The sequence below is a fragment of the Pongo abelii genome, chromosome X (genome assembly GCF_028885655.2).
Source record: "Pongo abelii isolate AG06213 chromosome X, NHGRI_mPonAbe1-v2.0_pri, whole genome shotgun sequence".
NCBI lineage: Eukaryota > Metazoa > Chordata > Mammalia > Primates > Hominidae > Pongo > Pongo abelii.
In genome coordinates, this window is record NC_072008.2 from 92,201,824 (window position 1) to 92,221,178 (window position 19,355).

General features: G+C 35.2%; 1 protein-coding gene across 6 annotated transcripts in view; it reads left to right on the top strand.

Annotated features, from left to right (window-relative positions):
* DACH2 (dachshund family transcription factor 2) overlaps positions 1-19,355 on the top strand; it is a 672,286-nt gene that overhangs the window by 563,667 nt on the left and 89,264 nt on the right. For all 6 annotated transcript variants that reach the window (XM_054544812.1, XM_054544811.1, XM_054544814.1 and 3 more), the window contains one exon: positions 16,488-16,623. In XM_054544812.1, the coding sequence (XP_054400787.1) occupies positions 16,488-16,623 (136 nt within the window). The remainder of the gene's footprint in view (positions 1-16,487; positions 16,624-19,355) is intronic.

Consider the following 19,355-nt stretch of genomic DNA (forward strand, 5'->3'; position numbering starts at 1 on the left):
ATTTCATGGGCTGTCTGGAGATAATATGAGTAAAATACATGTAAAAACCTGTAAAACATTAACAATATTTATGATAATATATTGCATTAACATTATAATGTTAGAATACTATTTTTTTCAAGTTTATGGGCATTGGATAATGAAACACAAAGGATATTTCGTAGCTACCCCTTCTTTTTCCTCTTAGTTTGGCATATGGCTTTTCTGCTCTCTTTCCAATTATCATATGAACTAGGCTTTTGAATGCTTTTTCTTCTTGTGAGGAGGTGATATATGGGTACATAGGATCCCAAGATTTTAGTTAATCACAGAAACCCATTGATTTCCTCCTTTATTCCTTCACTTACTGAACAAATATTATACCCTTAATAATTACATGCCAGGTTATTGAGTAATATGGGAAATTTATAAGTAAGATATACACCTTGACTTCCAGGAGCTCCCAAACATAAATGTGAGACAAACAAGTACCCACTTAATTTGTACTAACAAGACAGACTATGATGGATAACATAAGAGAACCACCAAGTATTACAGCAATTTAGAGGAAGGAGTGATTATACCTACCTTTAAGAAGAGAGGAGGCGGGGATCTGGGAAGGCATTATAGTTGATGGATTTCAACTGAGCCTTGCAATATTGATATGATTGTAATAGATAGGCATGGAGGTGAAAGAACTGAAGGCAGAGGAAATGTGACATTTTGGACATATTTGTTTCATTTTAAAATCAGCTTGTAATTTTGGAGGCTTCTAAAGCACTGAAGAAAATTTAAAGCATAACCTTTGTAAGAAAGGAACAGAAAAATTGATCATTTTTATAAAGCTTCATCTATATATTTAAAACACCAAGTGGAAGCATGCTTCCTGGAAAGACTGGTTACAGACTTCACCACTACACAAGTTCCCTGGCAACAAAACTGCACTTGTATCCCTGAATCAATCAAAAAAATTAAAGGGTAAAAATAAAGCCTGTGGTTGATAATGGATTAGTCTATCCTAACTAATGAGAGCTCTGTTACTAAAATATTTGATGGGAGTGTAAACTTGGAGTTAGAGTTGTCTTTGAGAAGAAAATTACCCATGAAATGTGGGATAAATTTCCCATTATGTTGAAACTGGATGGCTATTAAGAAAATATGACAACACAAACAAATTGTGAAATTATATTAAAAAGCAAACCTGGGAGCAGTGGCAGTGACATGTGCCTGTAGTCCCAGCTGCTTAGCCGCCTAAGGAGAGGAAGAGCACTTGAAACTAGGGGTTCAAGATCAGCCTGAGCAACATTGTGAGACTCCTTCTCTAAAACAAACAGACAAACAAAAGCACTTCAAAGTAATGGTATTGTCATATTGGCTTTGGAATGATGGAAGAGTACTCTTAATAGAGGCGTGCATATGACTCTTCAAAAGTACATTGGTTTGTTTTCATAAGTACCATATTTAATTAGCTATATTTTGTTTGAATGTTTGAGACTTCAGTTAGCTTTGTGAATAATTTGAGTCAAGAGGCACATGGAAATGTGATTCATAATTGTGGTCCTGGAAATGGAAAAGATAATTATCTTCTTAATCCAAATATTGTTTTATTTTTTACCCATTACGACAATATAACTGAAATTTTGTTTAGGGCTTATTAGTCTATTTCATATGCAACCTTTTAAAAAGGAAACTTGGAATTGTCACAAGCAATTTTACACAACATTTTAAAAGGTGAAATTAGATCACATGCTTATTTATGTCCTGCCAAATACACAAATACACAGAAACCATTTTATGCTAAAGAGAAATGGATCTACTTTCATGTGGTTATTTTGACTAAAGTAAGTTAAGAGAGATATATTTAATTAAAACACTGATAAAAATTTCTATTTCTCTACAAATCTATCAGAAATATATTTTGTCATATGCATAGATTGCATGGTGGTGGAAAAAGGGCTCTTTGGGTATCCATTATCCAAATAATGTACATTGTACCCAGTGAGTAATCTCTCATCATGCACCCTATTCCATCCCCTCACCTTTCCATTGTCTATCATTCCACACTTTACACTCCTGTGTACACATTATTTAGTTCCCACTTATAAGTGAGAACATATGGTATTTGTCTTTCTGTGCCTGACTTGTTATGCTTAAGATAATGGCCTCCATTTTCATCCATATTGCTGCAAAAGACAGATTTCATTCTTTCTTATGGCTAAATAGTATTCCATTTACATATATAGATACATAGTATTCATATACACATATATGTATATGTAGATAGATAGATAGGAATTTGATAATGAGTTAGTCTATCCTAACTAATGAGAGGTCTGTTATTAAAATATTTGACTGGAGTGTGAACTTGGACATAGAATTGTCTTTGAGAAGAAAATTACCCATGAAATGTAGGATAAATTTCCCATGATTTTGAAACTGGATGGCTATTAAGAAAATATGACAACACAAACAAATGGTGAAATTATATTAAAAAGCAAACCTGGGAGCAGTGGCAGTGACATGTGCCTTATTATATATAATATATATATATGAATACTATTTGGAATATATATATATAATGGAATACTATGATCCTAAAAAAGTGCAAGATATATATTTTAATATATATATGCATATGCATATGTGTGTATATATATATATATCTTGCAGTTTTTCTTTATCCTATCATCTGTTGATGGACACATAGGTTGATCACATATCATAGCTTTTGTGAATAGTACTGCAATAAACATATGAGTACAGATATCTTTTTGATATAGTGAGTTATTTTCCTTTGGGTAGATACCCAATAGTGGGATTGTTGGATTGAGTGGTAGTTCTATTTAAAGTTCTTTGAGAAATCTCCATACTGTCATAGTGAATGTACTAATTTACATTTTTACCAACAGTGCATAAGCATTACATTTTCTCCTCACAAACATTTGTTATTTTTTCTTTTGAAAAATAGCCATTCTGACTCATGTAAAATGATATCCCATTGTGGTTTTAATTTGCGTTTCTCTGATAATTAGTGATGTTGAGCATTTTCATATGCCTGTTAGCCATTTGTATGTTTATTCATGTCCTTTGCCAACTTTGTACTGGGATTATTTTGAGTTTTCTTTTTGAGTTGTTTGAGTTCCTTCTAAATTCTGGTTACTAATCCCCTGTCACATGCATTATTTGCAAATATTATCTCCCATTCTATAGGTTGCCTGTTCAATCTTGATTATTTCTTTTGCTGTGCAAAAGATTTTTGGTTTAATTAAGTCCCATTTGTCTATTTTTGTTTTTGTTGCCTGTGCTTTTTACATCTTATTCATAAATACTTTGCCTAGACCAATGTCCAGGAGAATTTTCCTTAGGTATTTTTACAGTACTTTTATAATTTCATGTCTTGCTTTTAAGGGTTTAATCCATGTTGAGTTGATTTTTGAATATGCTGAAAGATAAGGGTCCAATTTCATTCTTCTGTGTATGGCAATCAAATTTTCCCAGCACCATTTGTTGAAAAGGGTGTCATTTCCCCAGTATATGTTCCTGTTGATTTTGTCACAAAAGAGCTGGCTCTGAGTGCATGGCTTTATTTCTGTGTTCCCTGTTGTGTTCCCTGTTTTTTCCCTTGATCTATGTGTCTATTTTTATATCAGTACCATGCTGCTTTGGTTACTGTAGCCTTATAGTATAATTTGAAGTCAGGTAATGAGATGCCTCCAGCCTTATTCTTTTTGCTTAGTATTTATTTGGCTATTTGGGCTCTTTTTTAGTTCCATATGATTTTGAGGATAGTATTTTCTATTTCTGTGAAAAATGAATTTTTTTAGGGATTGCATTAAATCTATGGATTGCTTTGCACAGTATGGTCATTTTAATAATGTTAGTTTTTTCTAATCCAAGAGCAAGGGATATTTTTCCATTTGTTTTTGACATCTACAATTACTTTCACCAGTGTTTTGTAGTTTTCCTTGTAGATATCTTTTACCTCTTTGGCTAAAATTATTCTTAGTTTATTTTTCACTAGCTGTTGTAAATGGGATTGCTGTCTTTATTTGTTTATCTGCTGGATCATTATTGGTATGTAGAAATGCTACCAATTTTTTGTAAAGGGATCTTCAAACTTTACTAAACTAATTTCTCAAATTCAAAAGATACTTGGTGGAGACTGAGGTTTTCTAGATGTAGGTCATATCATCAGTGAACTGGGAAAATTTGACTTCCCCTTTTCAATTTGGATGCCTTTTATTTCTTTCTTTTGCATGATTGCTCTGGCTGGGTGTATTAGTTCCTTCTCAAGCTGCTATGAAAAAATACCTGAGACTGGGTAATTTATTTTAAAAAGATGTTTAATTGACTCACAGTTCCACGTGGATGGGGATGCCTCAGGAAACTTACAACCATGGCAGGAGGCAACTCTTCACAGGGCAGCAGGAGAGAGAATGACCGCCAAGAGGGGAAATGCCAGACATTTATAAAAATCATCAGATCTCAGGGGGAGGGATAGCATTGGGAGATATACCTAATGCTAGATGACGAGTTGGTGGGTGCAGCGCACCAGCATGGCACATGTATACATATGTAACTTACCTGCACGTTGCGCACATGTACCATAGAGCCTAAAGTATAATAATAATAATAATAAATAAAATAAAATAAAATAAAGAAAAAACTTGGAATAAAAGCACACTATTCGTTTTAGAAAATTGGTGCTCTCATTACTCCACACCCTGTCCCCAACCAATAAAGGCAATATAAATTAAAAAAAAAAAAAAAAAAACGTCAGATCTCATGAGACCCACTCTTTCACAATAGCAGCATGGAGGAAACCACGCCCATGATTCAATTACCTCTACCTGGTCCTTTCCTTGACATGTGGGGATTATAACAATTCAAGGTGAGATTTGGGTGGGGACACAGAGGCAAACCATATCATTTCACCACTGCCCCTCCAAAATCTCATGTCCTCACATTTCCAAACACAATCATACCCTTTCAATAGTCCCTCCAAATCTTTTTTTTTCTTTTTTTTTTTTTTGAGATGGAGTCTCTCTCTGTCGCCCAGCCTAGAGTGCAGTGGTGCTATCTTGGCTCACTGCAAGCTCCACCTCCCGGGTTCACACCATTCTCCTGCCTCAGCCTCCAGAGTAGCTGGACTATAGGCCCCCGCCACCATGCACAGCTAATTTTTTGTATTTTTAGTAGAGACGGGGTTTCACTGTGTTAGCCAGGATGGTCTTGATCTCCCGACCTAGTGATCTGCCTGCCTCAGCCTCCCAAAGTGCTGGGATTACAGCCATGAGCCACTGCACCTGGCCTAGTCCCCGCAAATGTTAATGCATCCCGGCATTAACCCAAAAGTCCAAGTCCAAAGTTTTATCTGAGAAGGGACTCAAGGCAAGTTCCTTTTGCCTATGAGTCTGTAAAATCAAAAGCAAGTTAGTTACTTCCTAAATACAGTAGGGGGACAGGCATTGGGCAAATACACTCATTCCAAATGGGAGAAATTCGGCCAAAACAAAGGAGCCACAGACCCTATGCAAGTCCGCAATCCAATAGGGCAGTCATTAAACCTTAAAGTTCCCTAATAATATTCTTTGACTCCATATCTCACATCCAGGTCATACTGATGCAAAAGGTGGCCTCCCATGGCCTTGGGAAGCTCTGCCCCTGTGTCTTCGCAGGGTACAGCACCCTTCCAGCTGCTTTCACAGGATGGTGTTGAGTGTCTGTGGCTTTTCCAGGTGCACGGTGAAAGCTGTTGGTGGATCTAACATTCCATGGTCTGGAAAACAGTGGCCCTCTTCTCAATGTTCCACTAGGCAGTGCTCCAGTGGGGGACTCTGTGTGGGGGCTCGCACGACACATTTTCCTTCTGCACTGCCCTAGCAGAGGTTCTCCTTTTGGGCTGTGTCCCTGCAGCAAACTTCTGCTGGATATCCAAAGGTTTCCATACATCCTCTGAAATCTAGGCAGAGGTCCCTGAACCTCAATTCTTGTCTTCTGCACACCTGCAGGCCTAACACCACATGGAAGCCACCAGGGCTTGGGGCTTGCACCCTCTGAAATATTGAACTGACCTGTATATTGGCCCCTTTTAGCCACAGCTGGAGCAGCTGGGACGAAGGGCACCAAGTCCCTAGGCTGCACACAGCAAGGGGGCCCTGAATCCTGCCCAGGAAACCATTTCCCCCTCCTAGGCATCCAAACCTGTGATGGGAAGATCTCTTACATGCCTTGGAGGCATTTTCCCCTTTGTCTTGGTGATTAGCATTTGGCTCCTCATTACTTATGCAAATTTATGCAGCTGGCTACAATTCCTCTCCAGAAAATGGGATTTTTCTATTGCATCATCAGGCTTCACATTTTCCAAAGTTTTGTGCTCTGCTTCCTCTTGAATGCTTTGCTACTTAGAAATTTCTTACACCAGATACCCTAAATCATCTCTCTCAAGGTCGAAGTTCCACAGATCTCTAGGGCAGGGGCAAAATGCTGCCAATCTCTTTGCTAAAGCATAGCAAGAGTCACCTTTATTCAAGTTGCCAACAAGTTTTTTATCTCTATCTAAGACCACCTCAGCCTGGACTTCATTGTGCATATCACTGTCAGCATTTTGGTCAAACCCATTCAATGAGTCTCTAGAAAGTTCCAAATGTTATCACATCTTCCTGTCTTCTTCTAAGCCCTCCAAGGTGTTCCAACCTCTGTCTGTTACCCAGACAGTTCCAAAGTTGCTTCCACATGTTTGGGTACGTTTACAGCAGTGCCGCACTATCTCCACACAATTTACTATATTAGTTCATTCTCATGATGCTATGAGACTGAGTAATTTATAAAGAAAAGAGGTTTAATTGACTCACAGTTCTGCATGGCTGGGGAGGCCTCAGGAAACTTACAGTCATGGCAGAAAGCAGCTCTTCACAGGGCAGGAGGAGAGAGAATGACTGCCAGCAGCGGAAATGAAAGCCTGATGCTTATAAAACTTCCAGATATCCTGAGACTCACTCAGTATCATAAGAACAGCATGGGGGAACCCACCCCCATGATTCAATTACCTCCACCTGGTCCTGCCCTTGACACTTGGGGATTATTACTATTCAAGGCAAGATTTGTGTGGGGACACAGAGCCAAACCTTATTACTGGGACTCCAGCACTATGTTGAATCAGACTGGTGAGCATAGGCATCTTTGTCTTGTTCCAGTTCTTAGAATACTTTCAACTTTTCTCCAGTCAGTATGATATTGGTTGTGGGTTTGTCATAATGGTTCTTATCGTTTTGAGGTATTTTCCTTTTATGGAACCTTAGTTCATTGAGCTCTTTTATCATGAAGGGAAGTTGGATTTTTATTAAACGCATTTTCTGCATGTGTTGAGATGATTATATGATTTTTGTTTTTAATTTGTGTTGTGTAATATATCTTATTTATGTATTTATGTATTTCTTTATTTAAAGACAGTGTTTTGCTCTCTCATTCAAGCTGGAGAGCAGTGGGGCAATTATAGCTCACTGTAGCTGCATACTCCTGGGCTCAAGTGATTCTCCCACCTCAGCCTCTGGAGTAGCTGGGACTACTGACATGTTCCACCATGCCTTGCTAATGTGTTTTTTTTATTTTATTTTTTGTAGAGGTAGATGTCTTACTATGTTGCCTAGGCTGGCCTTGAATTTCTGACCTCAAGCCCTTCTTTCAACTTGGTGTCCCAAAGTGCCAAGATTATCACATTTATTGGTTTGTATATGTAGATTCATCCTTACATTCCTAGTATAAAACACACTTGATCATTATATATGATCTTTTTGTTGTGTTATTGACTTAATTTATTAATATTTTGTTGAGGATATTTGCATCTATGCTTTTCAAGGATATTGGCCTGTAGTTTCCTTTTATTGTTGTATTGTCCTCTGGTTTTGTTATCAGGATGTTACTGGCCTCATAGCATTATTTAGGGATAATTTCCTCCTCCTCAACTTTTTGTAACAATTTCGGGATGATTGGTGTTTAGTAGAATTTGGCTGTGAATACATCTGATCATGGGCTTTGTTTTGTTTGACGGTTATTTGTATTAATGATTCAATCCCGCTACTCATTATTGTTCTGCTCAGGTTCTATATTTCTTCTTGGTTCAATCTTGAGAGAATGTAAGTTTCTAAGAATTTATCCATTTCCTCTAAGTTTTCAAGTATGCAAGCTTTTACTTCTTCATAGTAGTCTCTGATGATCTTTCATTTTTCTGTGGAATCAATTGTAATGTCTCCTTTTTATTTATGATTTTTATTTGTATCTTTTGTTAGTCTAGCTAATGGGTTATCAATTTTGTTTATGTTTTCAAAGAGCTAATTTCTCATGTTGGTTTTTCATACTTTTTCATTATTTATTTCATTTAGTTCTGCTCTGGTATTTATTTCTTCTGCTAATTTATTTATTTTTTTTGCTTTTTTGCTTTTCTTGCTCCTTGAGGTGTGATGTTAGGTTGATAATTTGTAAGCTTTCTACATGTTTGAAGTAGGCAGTTAATGGTATAAACTTCCCTCTTAGCACAATTTTTGTATGTCTCATAGGTTTTGATATGTAGTGGTTCCATTTCCACTTGTTTTAAGAAATTTCTAGATTTCCTTCTTAATTTCTTCCTTAAGCCAATAATTGCTCAAGAGCATGTTGTTTAATTTCCATATATTTGTAGTTTCCTTAGTTTTTCTTTTCAGTGATTTTTAGTTTTATTCCATTGTGGTCTGAGAAGATGCTGGATATGAATTTGAATTTTAAAAATGTGTTGATATTTGTTCTGTGGCCAAGTATATGGTCTATCTTGGAGACTGTTCCATGTGCTGAAGAGAAGAAGGAATATTCTGTAGTTGTCAGATAGAATATTCTATAGATGGTTCTTCCATGTTGAGTGCTTATGTTTTTAGAATCGTGATATCCTCTTGCTGAACTGATCATTTTATCAGTATCACTTGAGTTCTCTTTTTTTTTTACTGTTTTTGATTAAAAGTCTGTTGTATTTGATATAAATATAGCTACTCCTGCTGGCTTTTGATTTTCATTTGCATGAAATATCTTTTTTTTCACCCCTTTGATTCTGTATTTGTTTTTAAAGGAAAGTTTCTTGTTATCAGCATAAAGTTGGATCATGTTTTTTAATGTATTTCACCCATCTATGTCTTAAGTGTAGCATTTAATCTATTTACATTCCAGGTTATTGTTGACATGTGAAGTTTTGTGCCTGTCATGTTTTTTATTCCTTTTAATTGTTTTTATAAATTATTTGCTTTTTCCTTATTCTCTATGTTTCTTTATGATTTGATGGAATTCTGTCATGTTGTCATTTGATTATTGCTCTTTCTCCTTTGTATGACTGTTTTGTAAGTCTTGTGAGTTTTATACTTCCACATGTTTTCGTGATGGTGAATAGTGAACTTTTGTTTCCATGTTTAAAACTCTTTTGAACATTTAATGTATGATCAGTGTGGTGGGGAGGAATTATCAGTGTTTGCTTGTCTGGGAAATATTTTATTTCTCCTTAACTTATGAAGCTTCCTCTTGTGGATAAAAAATGCTTGTCTGGCAGTTTTTTCTTCTTTTAACACTTTGAAAATGTCGTACAATTCTCTTCTGGCCTGTAACATTTCAGCTGAGAATTCCACTGTCTGATGGGTGTTCCTTTATAGATGACTAGATGTTTTTCTCTTTCTGATTTTAAAATTATTTATTTCCTGTTGATTTTAGTTATTTTGACTATAATGTGGTATGGTGAAGTCCTTTTTGCAATGTGTATTCTTGGAGATTGCTAATTCTCCTTTAGATGTCTGACACTCTTGCTAGAAATGCAAAATCCTCATAAATTACTCCCTCATATAGGTTTTCTAGACTTTTGGTTCTTTCTTCCCCTTTGGAAACACAGATAATTCTTAAGTTTGTTGCTTTATGTACTTCAAAATGTGCTCTAGTCTTTATTCATTCTTTTAATTATTTTTTTTGACTGACTGGATTATTTCAAAAGACTGGTCTTCATGTTATGAGACTTTTCCTTCTGCTTGGTCTTGTCTATTACTGAAATATTCAAATGTTGCAAACAAATGTTTCTTGTTGTTTTTTGTCAGTAGATAGTTTGGGAATATTGCTACACAAGGCAAATGGTAAATTTTAGTTCTGGCTCAGATCCCTTTGGTGTTGGCTCAACTATTAGCATGTGTAGCTAATAACTAATATAGCTATAACATGAATTGGAAATTGCATTATGATCATTAGGCTTGCAAGACTATTAATCCTTCAATTATATTACTGAATGTGGCAAAATCATGAAGACAAAAATAGGTAAAATACCTTACTGTTATGGAATTCTATTCCCTGTTTGACATTTAAGTGTCTTACAGTACATTTTTCTCTATTTGTGGGAAACTGTGTAATGTCAGTGTGCCATAGCTTTTTTCTGATAACACATTTAAGAAATTTAAGTTGGGAGCTGTTATTTGGCAGTTTACCAACACCATCTGATTAGCTCTGTTTCTTGTTTGGCTGAGCAGCTGGCAATTAATGAATTGATAGGAAATGGTCACACGGCAGTGGCACTAGCGTGTGAACATCTGGTATTAAAATTAGTCAATACAGAGAGGTTTTTGTGTGATAATTCAAATTTACTGACAAAAATCACTACTTGGGTATCCTTCTAAGTGCTCTATGGAAAGAGAAAGCTATTACTATCTCAGAGCATGAGATGAAGATGCATTGAGTGGGCATTAAGGGTTGTTTGTGTTTGTTTGTTTGTTTGTTTGGGTGGGTGGGTGGGTGGCAGAGTTACAAGCCCACAACTTAACTTGGAAACCATGCATTTTTCCCTCTGAACTATCTATTCTCCCACTTGAAGGTATTTTATGCTATGGTCAGATATTATGGCTGATTCCTTTAATCTGTAAGCCTTTTCCAGGACAAGTTCATCACATTAAAGAGATGAGAGGGTTCTTTGTTCAAACACCGCATAGGTCACACATAGGGTGTGTGTATTATTTTGGACTCTCGTGCTTACATATTCCAGCTGCACCCCCAATCTGGCATTATTTCTTATGCATAATATTATATTACCTCTTCTAATTCGGGATTGAAATTATGCCTTTAAAACCACTGAAGAGTGAAAGCTCCCAATATCTAGAATATTTTTTCTGAGTGGTGAGTTTCTTAACCACTCCTAGAGAAACAAGGTAAGATTATTGCGGATTCACTGTTTCATAGACTAATGAAACACATATATTGTGATAACTTCTACCCTGGAATAGGGAGTTTAGCAATTACTAAATTGCATAATTTTTCCTTTTTAACCTCAAGAGCCCTTTTACCATTTTTTAAGTTTATGAAAACTTCGCTATATTCATCATTGTTAATTTAAATTCAATGGTAAATTGGTGATTGTAGAACACAGACCAATGCTTGAATTGGTTCATAAAGATCCATAAAGTGTCATGCTTCCAATAGTATTTAGATATACCAACTTTCAGCATCAAATTACTCCCCCTGTTTAGTGGTAAGCCACGTTAGTAACAACAATGAGCAAATTTTTATTTTACTGTCTCGGTTTTATTATTAAAGTCTTTCAAGTTACGTCTGTTCTGTTTCTGCAGAACTCTGGTGACAACACAAAAGAAGCATATCAATTAAATATGAAATATCAAGATAAATACATGCATAAAATATCCAGCATTCAAATGAACTTCCAAAAGCCACTCCTCAGTAGCAAAATGCCATTAAATCCTTTGGGAACTCATTAATAGATTAACATTTGGAAAAGTGATTACAATGAGAGTTGAAGTCAAACTAAATAAAAAAAGAAGACATCTATTACATAATTCTACTGAATTCTTGAAAGAAATCAACATAATAAAATATCAGAGGAAATTCAACGTTGAGACAGTTGTTTTTAAAAGGCAATGGAACATGTGCACATACATATTACCACATGGTAGAGATATTTAACACACATATGTTAGTACTTCATAAATTCTGTGTATACTTCCATATTTCCAAGAATGTAAAATAATATATTGAAATGAAATAAATGGCCTCTATGAACATGGTCAGAGTTGATACTTTAGTGCCAATAAACTGAATCCTAAGCCAAATTGACTGTGTTAAACCTTATAAAAAACTAAATTTTCTAAACATTGTCCCGTTCTTTATGAAGGTTCAAATGTACTTTCAAATTATTTGATATAATGGGCAACATTTTTAACCGTTTGTGATATATCTCTAAAGAAAAGGAACTGGTATAGTAGAGGAAGGGATTGTATGTACTAATTAATAGCATTTTCCATAACAACTTGTTCTTTTTAGGCAAAGTCCTTGAACTGTGTAAGTACACATCAGAATCTGAGTTATTATTGAAGATTGTATTACTAATTGCAGGGAAAAATAGGAATTGTGAGAATGTATAAATTTTGGAAATCTCTGTCCTTTGCTACTTTGGATTTGGAGAAGACTTCTCTGGTGTTTCATAGGAGCTACAGCTATTTTCGATGGGCCACAAATTAAATACGTGAAAAGTAACAGGGTTGTAAAAGTCATAAATGCCACATAAATGAAGTTATCAATGAGTAAAAGTGATTAGGGTTTTAGATTTGCAAGTTTCCTTTTTAAATGTACTTATTGATTTGTTGCAAATACTGTTAACCCTGTATTTGGCAAATGGTGAAGGCATTATCACTTGTGTTCTCATTTGTAATAAAACAGATTAACTTGTTTTGAAATTTTAACTAGGCTGAGACACAACAGTAGCCACCTAATGAACCAAAGCATATTGCAGTTAAGCATCTATGCTAAATAGATGCATAGTTATTACAGGGCTAAAAAATGGATCTGTTTACTTGCAAAGGAGAAATTGTTCATATAATTATTCATTATTTTAGGAGAACTTAAACATTCCACTTCCACAGATAATTAAAAAAAAAAAACACACAACACCTAATTCTTAATCAATGTAAGACACTGCATTCATATAACATGGTTTGCATGGTGAAAAAAGTCTGACTTCTGTGCTGCCTTAGAAAAATAACAATGGACTGAACCTTGATCGAATTTGGTAAGTACAGGCTACAAAATCTTAAAGGAGAAAATTTGCTTCATGCAAAATGTTACTGTCACTCTTAATATTCACCTTCTAAATTATGTTCTCAAAGTTAGTTCATTGTTTCACATAATATGCTGCTGAAAATGCAAAGAAGGAGTTTCAGCGTAAATTATTGGAGTTTATATCATTTTATCCTATGCTAATTTTAAATATGTTAGGGGAATCCACTATTTTTTCTTAATATTAGTTAATATCAATTGCATTTTTGTTAACGTTCTTGATATTTTCTGTTTTTATAGGTACTCTTATGATTTTTATTTATTCATAATGAGCATTCAGTTTTTATTAGGCAGAGTGAGCGAGACCAAGTATCACTGTCAGTTGGATTCTCTTGCTTTTTTAAACCATGAAACTGTAGGGATCACTCAAAAATTGTTTATTTTTATTCCAGCAGCATACATTGCTGTATATGTGATTCTGGTTTGCTATTACACAGTGATTTTCCTTTTGTCGGTTTTATTTTTTCACAATAACTGCTGCACTTTTTCCCTCTCCATTCATTCAGAGGTCCGTTAGAGATAAACATAGTTCATTGAATTACACATATTTAAAGGAAATTTTCAGGGTTGGAATTCAAACACAAATAGTGAATGTTCTGCAGTTTTTGCACATATTTTGGCATGGAATCAGTGAAACACAATAATGAAAGGCAAAAAAATGGCCACATATATTAAATTCCTTTTATATGTATACACATGCACACACATACTATTTAAATAATATATTTTAAAGCATTATAGTTTAAGTTGAATTTCACAACTGATAAACTACAAGTCTATTTTTAAAAAGTGAAAGGGTATGATAGAAGGGCTGTATGGATATTGCTGTCAGTACCCATACCATCCCTCCAAAATGTGAATAGAATTATTGGGGGAAAAAACTTGATTCTTTTCTTCTGTTTTGCTTCTATATTTCTTTTTATTTTTCCTTGCGGACATTATGTGACAAGTAGATATTTTCCTGCATACTAAATATAAAAGAAATGTATCAGTATTCTACTCTGTTTGGAAACATTGTTTTGGAGGCATGACAACAGCAATAAAGTCCTTAACATGTAATACACATTTAAAATTATTGGTATTTAATTAGCATATACTGTAGCTAATATACTCAAAGCCTACTATTCATTTCACTGAAGTTATTGGATGTTAATGAAATGCTAAGCAATAATGTAAAACAAATTTAAAAATATGCGTACTACATTGATGACCGTATTAATGTTCTATTGTTGCTATAACAAATTGCCACAAATTTAGTGGTTTAACACAGTGCAAATTTATTATCTGGGAGTTCTGTAGGTCAGAAGTTGGACATGAAGTTCACTAGGTTAAAAGCAAGGTGTGGTCAAGGTGTGCTGCATTTCTTTCTATAGGCTCCAGAGAAGAATCTGTTATCTGTTTTCTTTTATTCTTTTAAAATAATTTCAACTTTTAATTTAGATATATGGGATACATGTGCAAGCTTTTTACACGGATATATTATGTGATGGTGAGGTTTAGGGTACTAATGATCCTGTCACCTAGGTAGTGAGTATAGTGTCTAATAGGTAGTTTTTCAGCCCTTTCCCTCTCCCTGTCTACCCCCTCTAGAAGTGCCCAGTGTTTATTGTTAAAGGTCACTCACATCTCTTTGCTCATGGCTCCCTTCTTCCATCTTCAAAGCCAGCAACGTTGCATCTCTATGACAATTCCTCTGCAGTCATGTCTCCCTCTGACCCTTTTCTGCCTGTGTCTTCCACAGTTTAGAATCCTGGTGATCAGATTGGGTCCACTAAGATAATCCAGTACCATCTCCCTATTTCATGATTCTCAATTGTATCTGCAAAGTCCCTTCGGCCATGTGAAGTAACAAATTCACAGGTTCCTGTAATTAAGATGTGGATTGGAGATTTTAAGTTGGAGAGGTGGCATCACTGTGCCTGCTGCAATGCCAGACATTGGATAATGTTAACCACTGCTAATGAAATAATAAATTTTAACTTTAATGCTATTACTTTTGCACTAAACAAACAGTTTTTTAGGGGGGTTATTTGGGCTTCTCATGCAAAATCAATGTAGAAATGTACAAGCACATATTTGACAAATTATTTCTTAATGTTATGATGATTAGAATAATGATGTGATTACAGATAATTAGACACAACATTTAATTGAAGAAATTTATTATGGATGAATTAAATATTTTATAGAACATTCTCTGTGCTGGCATGTCTATCACCCAGTCACATTTATTGCATAAGTGCATAAACTCTGCAGTTTGGTTCTTTTATTGATCAAATTAACTTAATGATTTGGATTTAGTCATCAATTTGTGATGCATAAATAGAGTGAATAGCTTCAGTGTTTTATAGCAATTTTAATAATCAGAAGTCTCGAGAGCCATGTTACTGCAGAAGTATGCAAAAATATTTTATTAAAATACATTATTAAAAACTAAAAAAATCTATGGAATACTAGAAGAATTGACCTTGATAGATCATAGTGTAAGTTTGAAAAAAACAATAATGGTGTACTGTGACTATTAAAATATATATACTTGTTTTGATATGAAGCTTTGCTCTTGTTGCCCAGGCTGGAGTGCAAAGGCGTGACTTTGGCTCACTGCAATGTCCACCTCTTGGGTTCAAGAGATTCTTCTACCTCAGCCTCCCCAGTAGCTGGGATTACAGGTGCCTGCCACCATGCCCAGCTGATTTTTTGTATTTTTAGTGGAGACAGGGTTTCACCATTTTGATCAGGCTTGTCTCGAACTCCTGACCTCAGGTGATCCACCCGCCTCGGCCTCCCAAATTGCTGAGATTACATGCGTGAGCCACCATGCCCAGCCTATTAAAATATTTTGTTGGCAGAATTCAACATAAGTTATTAAGGTCTGAGAGGTTACAGGTATCTAATATACAAGTATATTATTTCTATAAATTTTGTCCATGCAGAAAAGCGCAACATGTTCCAGGTGCCACAATTTGTGAGTTTTATTCCAGGGCTCTCAAGTCTTTACATTTGGGAGTTCTCCTTCTTAATGAGATAGGAGTATCACCCTCCAGGTCTTGCCACGAACTTTACATCAATCTAGAAACTACAATAACAATAACCTTCAAAACACACCTACACAGTTAATCATTTATGAATTTTTTAGCAGAGCAAATGGAAATTAACTTTTCTTGACCCTTTACTATATTTTTTTGACTTTTTCTATAATTTAGCCCTCATGATATTTTATTAATTTCACAAGAATCAAAAACATATTTTTGTTTAAATATATGTATTTAAGACCAATTATTGTAGATGTGTACACTTTCACAATAAGTGAGAGGTCAACATTTCAAATGTGTAGACTCAACCAACATAAAAACTTGGCGCATAGATGACATTTCCTTTTGTGTTTCCTTTTGTGTCAGGAGCGGATCCCAGAGAGTCCTTCTCCTGCTCCTTCTCTGGAAGAGAATCATCGTCCTGGGAGCCAGACCTCTTCCCACACCAGCAGCAGTGTGTCCAGCTCTCCCTCTCAGATGGATCATCACTTGGAAAGAATGGGTGAGTAACTTTTCTGAAACAGGTAATTGGAAAATATTGTTTCTGGAAATTAGTTTTTAGGAAAAATAGAGGAGAAGGAAAAGCTGGGGAAGCTGACACCTCCTTAATATAAATAGCTTTTTGAAATTTGGTCTTTTGTAATTGCTGAAACATATGACCAACAAAATGAAACTTACATTGTGAGAAGTTTGTTCTCTGCAAAGATCTTCCTTTACTGTATCATTCAGTCTCATGGAAGTAATATGATGAAATTTTTGTAGAGTATGTATGAGTTCTATATGTGATACAATACACCTGACACAGTCACAACATCTTTTGAATAAGGGAAGTTAAAATATCCTTTAGGCAGTTGCCCATTTAAGAGTGATTAAAAAGTGAATCAATGTAAGATTTGCCACAATCTCAACAACTTAGATCACAAATATTTAACATGATTTCCCCTACATTTATATACATGTTGTTTTCTCAGAAGCCTTACACCATAGATGCTATTCCAGAAATTGGTTGTGATGTGGCATATTGGGAACTTTAGTCTAGCTATAGGTCTGGCACTAACTAGCTATAACATCTTGTATATGCCACTTAACCACCATGAGTTTCTTTACCTATTATATGGAAAAAACTTATCACCCTGTCTAATGCACTGGATTATTGAGCGGTGAAATGAAATATTATGTGAAAAAAGTACCAAGGAAGTGTGGGCGATAAAAATTACTCTTCTCTGTGTGACTTGACTTTGATTACTTACCATTTCCTTCTATCTAATTCTACTCAGGTATATAGAAGTTGACAGGTACATTCAGCTGTAACAAATTCACATTTAGTATATAGTAATTACAGATCAATTGAGCTAGGTAAAATATTTGTTAATCTTCTATACCTACACAGTCCAATTTCCTGTGTACCCACTTCCTTTCAGGAAAATGATTTTTGCTCTTCCTTTAGTCTTACAAGGGGGAAGTTCTTTAAGTGAACTCTGAATATTTACAGCTCATAATAGTGATTGCTTTCAGCCTTTCCAAAATAATGTATTTTCTTGGGGGAAGAGAAATTTGGGAGACTAGGGAAGGTTTTAGATTCCAGAAGGATGAAGACTATCTCTTGGGGAAATTAATCCAAATCTCACTTAGTTTGTCAGTATTATATGTTTTTTGGAGCCCTTTAGCTTCATAGTGAGCATAGCGGTTCTCAAATCTGGCTCCCAATTATAATCACCTATGGAGTTTTTATTAATATGGATGCTGAGGCCACACGCTCAGAGTTTGATTCACTTGGTCTGGAATAGAACCTGGGCAGCAGCATTTTGTTTTGCTTTTCAGCATTTCTTCAAGAGATTCTTATGTGTAGCCAGGGTTAAGAACCAGTGGATCAGAGCTTGAGGCTAATGTCCCTGAGAAAGTAAGTTTAATTCCTGGAAGACATGACAGACGTCTTCTAGCTTTACTCTTTTCTATGACGTAGACTACCTGGTTGTTACTACATTGTGTATAACTGATTCTAGAAAGTCTGAGAAAGAACGAGAGTCTACAAATGAGTGACCACTAATGAATTAAGAAACAAAAGGACACATTCTTCTGTTGGTATACCATTCATATTTTACTTCAGTTTATTGTACTTCACCACAGGGTAAATTTTTCGATCTACTAAAGGTGCCCATAATATATAGAAAAAATATTTCATGAACTGAAGAGTTAATGAAGAATATTTTCTCTTTTCTGTAAACTGAACGTGCTTCATAATTACCTAGATGAGCATTTTAGTTGGAATTTGAAATAATGTATGATTTTAATTTCATTGATCTATGGTTGGTTTCCTTGCCACATGTTTTGTCTTTTCTTAGCCTGACAGTAAAAGGCTATACCCTCTGGGGCTCCAAAATGCAAAAGATTGATTTCAGAATAGTTGTCAGAAAGAAAGTCAGGTTCATGATATTAAACTATCCAAACTCTTGCACAGGTAATGAAAGTCTAGTTATAGTTGAAACTTCATTTATAACCCAGCAACAATTTGTTCCTGAGACTTTTTTCCCACTATGTCATGACTATTTAAAGGACATCTTGGTAGTAAAGCAGCTTTGCTAGGAAAGTCCCAAGCTGTACATGATGCATATGATACAATCAGAGCTGCAAACCCCACAAGTCGAAATGGCATTTGGGACTGTCCCGTGTACTGCAGCACTCAAGTATACACTATTGTGTCTTATGAAAGATCAGTTCAAGCGTTACTACAGATGTACAGTATCTGATTTTCATAAAATATATAGTAGTATGCACTGGGATTTCTGAATTTCTTGCTGTGTAATGGTAGAATATTACTTGTTTAAATCAAATAAGTTGGTCACATATCCTGTTGAGGACATTAATAAGCAAGAGTGGCATATTAAACTGCACCCCAGTTATAGTGGAAAGGTTTTTTTTTAAAAAAATGGGATTCTCTATGTCAAGTTCTTCCAGTTATATTTGTGACGGTAAGAAAAAAATATATTTTCCTGAAATAGAGTTTAGTTATTAAAAGGAAATGAGTTAAAGTAGAAGTGTCAACATTTATTAACTGTGACAAGTAAGCAGTTTATACAACTGTGGCAAACATATGTTTTCACATCTGCTTTGAGTATCATCATGATTTTAAAAATGATTTATAGCTCTGAAAATTATAAAATGCCAGCTTTGCTATTACGGAGGAATTTTCAGAACATAAAGACATACCTTTAGAGTATTCATGTAGCCCACCCT